Source organism: Pterocles gutturalis, unplaced genomic scaffold (assembly GCF_000699245.1).
Source record: "Pterocles gutturalis isolate BGI_N339 unplaced genomic scaffold, ASM69924v1 scaffold11916, whole genome shotgun sequence".
Lineage (NCBI taxonomy): Eukaryota > Metazoa > Chordata > Aves > Pterocliformes > Pteroclidae > Pterocles > Pterocles gutturalis.
In genome coordinates, this window is record NW_010103131.1 from 13,287 (window position 1) to 15,460 (window position 2,174).

A 2,174-nucleotide genomic window follows, 5' to 3' on the forward strand; every position below is an offset into this window, starting at 1 on the left:
ATGCAGAGCAACTACTCCCTGGTCATCACTACCAGAGAAACTCTCCAAGTCCTCTATACAGCACTGACAAACTCATCAGCTGTGTTGCGCTCACCCCCTCCCTGTCCACTTACCTCTTCAGATTATCAGTTCTCATTAATTCCACCCCTCTTCTCTGTGGTGTTTGTTCTGGGGTTGATTGGCAACAGTGTGGTGGTTGTGGTGCTTTGCCATCACAGTGGCCCCAAAACAGTCGCTAATATCTACATTTTCAACCTCGCCATGGCGGATTTGCTGTGCCTCGCCACCCTTCCCTTCTGGGCTACCTACTACGCGCAGAGGTACAACTGGGTCTTTGGATCTCTCATGTGCAAAATCTCCAGCTCTGTCCTGTGCTTGAACATGTTTGCAAGTATATTTTTCATTACGTGCATGAGCATGGACCGATACCATGCTATTGTCCATCCTATTCGCTCTCAAAGAAGAACGCCACGACAAGCTTATTTTATAGCGCTGGTGGTGTGGGGCCTTGCCTGTTTGTCCTCCCTCCCAACTTTTTATTTCCGTGACACTCACTACATTGAGAGCTTGAGGGTCAATGCTTGCATTATGGCCTTTCCTCATGAGAATTATGCAAAATGGTCTGTGGCAGCAGCCTTCCTGAAAAATGCACTTGGCTTCTTCATCCCTTTGACAGCAATCACCACCTGCTACATCTGGATCAGGAGGCACTTGCTCAAAGCACAGGAGTTTGGGAAAACCAAGCAAAAGAGGGACAAAGTCCTGAAGCTGGTGGCTGCTGTTGTTGTGGCCTTCTTAATTTCCTGGCTCCCATTCCACATTTTAACGTTTTTGGATGCCTTGGCTCATATGAACATCATTAACAACTGTGACGTGACAGCGATCATTGACACAGCGCTGCCGTTCAGCATCTGCATGGCATTCGCCAACAGCTGCATCAACCCTTTGCTGTACTGTTTTATCGGGAACCAGTTCCAGGAGAAGCTCCATCGCTTGTTTAAGCGACGAGTTTCTCAGTTCAACAGCCATCGAGAGAGCTCTTCGTTGAGGAAAGGGAGCTGCTTCAGAGATGCTGAGACCCCTGTGGCCAGGGAAGGGGGGCCTGAGTCTTTGCTGTAGGCACTGGGGGCATGATGTGGGGTGACGTCAGTGGAGCTGGCTGTCCCTGCAGTGGTGACACTCCTCTCTCCTGTTCCCTTCCTTTTGTGCCCATTCATTCACCAGCTGTTTGAAGGAGAACCTGGTTTTCTCATAAATGAGGATCTATTCTTCCTTCCTTGCCACAATGAGCGCTCAGGTTTTACATGGCGGAAGATTCTGGCAAAGATATATTGATGGCATTTCAAATACCAGCTTGTGCATGGCTGAGATCAGGCGAGTGTTTAGCGTAACACAAAAAGACAAAATATACCAAAGGACTATTGCACAATAGCTGCAGTTGTGTAGGTGCTGAGTATTATACCCTAAGCTGATTTTCTAAAAGAGTTTCTCACTAGAGAATGTGTGAATAAAGCAGTGCAGATACTTCTGTACCTATCTGTATGAAAATATTTTGACCTTTATTTTATATAGATATATAATTAAAAAAAAATATGGCTAGAGATGTCGTATGTAAAATGCATCAAATACACCTCCTGCTTGCTCAGGCCTGGGATCCTGAGAACAGGTGGAGGCATAGTTCTACAAACTGCTGGAGACAGGAGCGCATTCTTGGGGGAAAGTACAACCACATGCATGTTTTTATACCTTTCTCACAACAGGTAACAGGTTTGCAGGCCAGACGTTTGCTTTGATTCAGTGTGGTCACTTTTGACAGTAATGCCCCAGGAGCTGAACATGCTGCATCCCACTGCTACATGGGCATGCTGAGTCCAGCAGCCTTGGGGGAAAGGACTTGCTGATGTCCAGACTTTTTTGCATTTCAAATGTCGATTACTACTGTAATTTTGGGGTACTGTGTAGAGAAAGCCTAAGTGACCCTGTCTTGACACCCAGAAGCAAAACCGTAGTATGACTTGTAAGACTTACCCGCATCTCAGTGTTGGGGTTTACCCGTTTGTAAATAAAAGAAGGGAGAGCGGGGCGAAGTCTTTGACAAATACTAATCCTATTTTGAGGTAATTTTTGACGATTATTTGAAATTTTCTTTTGCTGGAGAGATACTGGTCCTTTTG

At 46.0% G+C, this 2,174-nt stretch overlaps 1 protein-coding gene across 1 annotated transcript; it reads left to right on the plus strand.

The window, feature by feature from the left end:
• On the plus strand, positions 1-1,119 carry AGTR2 (angiotensin II receptor, type 2). The gene has a single exon (XM_010086583.1). It carries the CDS (start codon positions 1-3, stop codon positions 1,117-1,119), a length of 1,119 nt encoding a protein of 372 aa, XP_010084885.1.
• Positions 1,120-2,174: the final 1,055 nt, after the last annotated feature.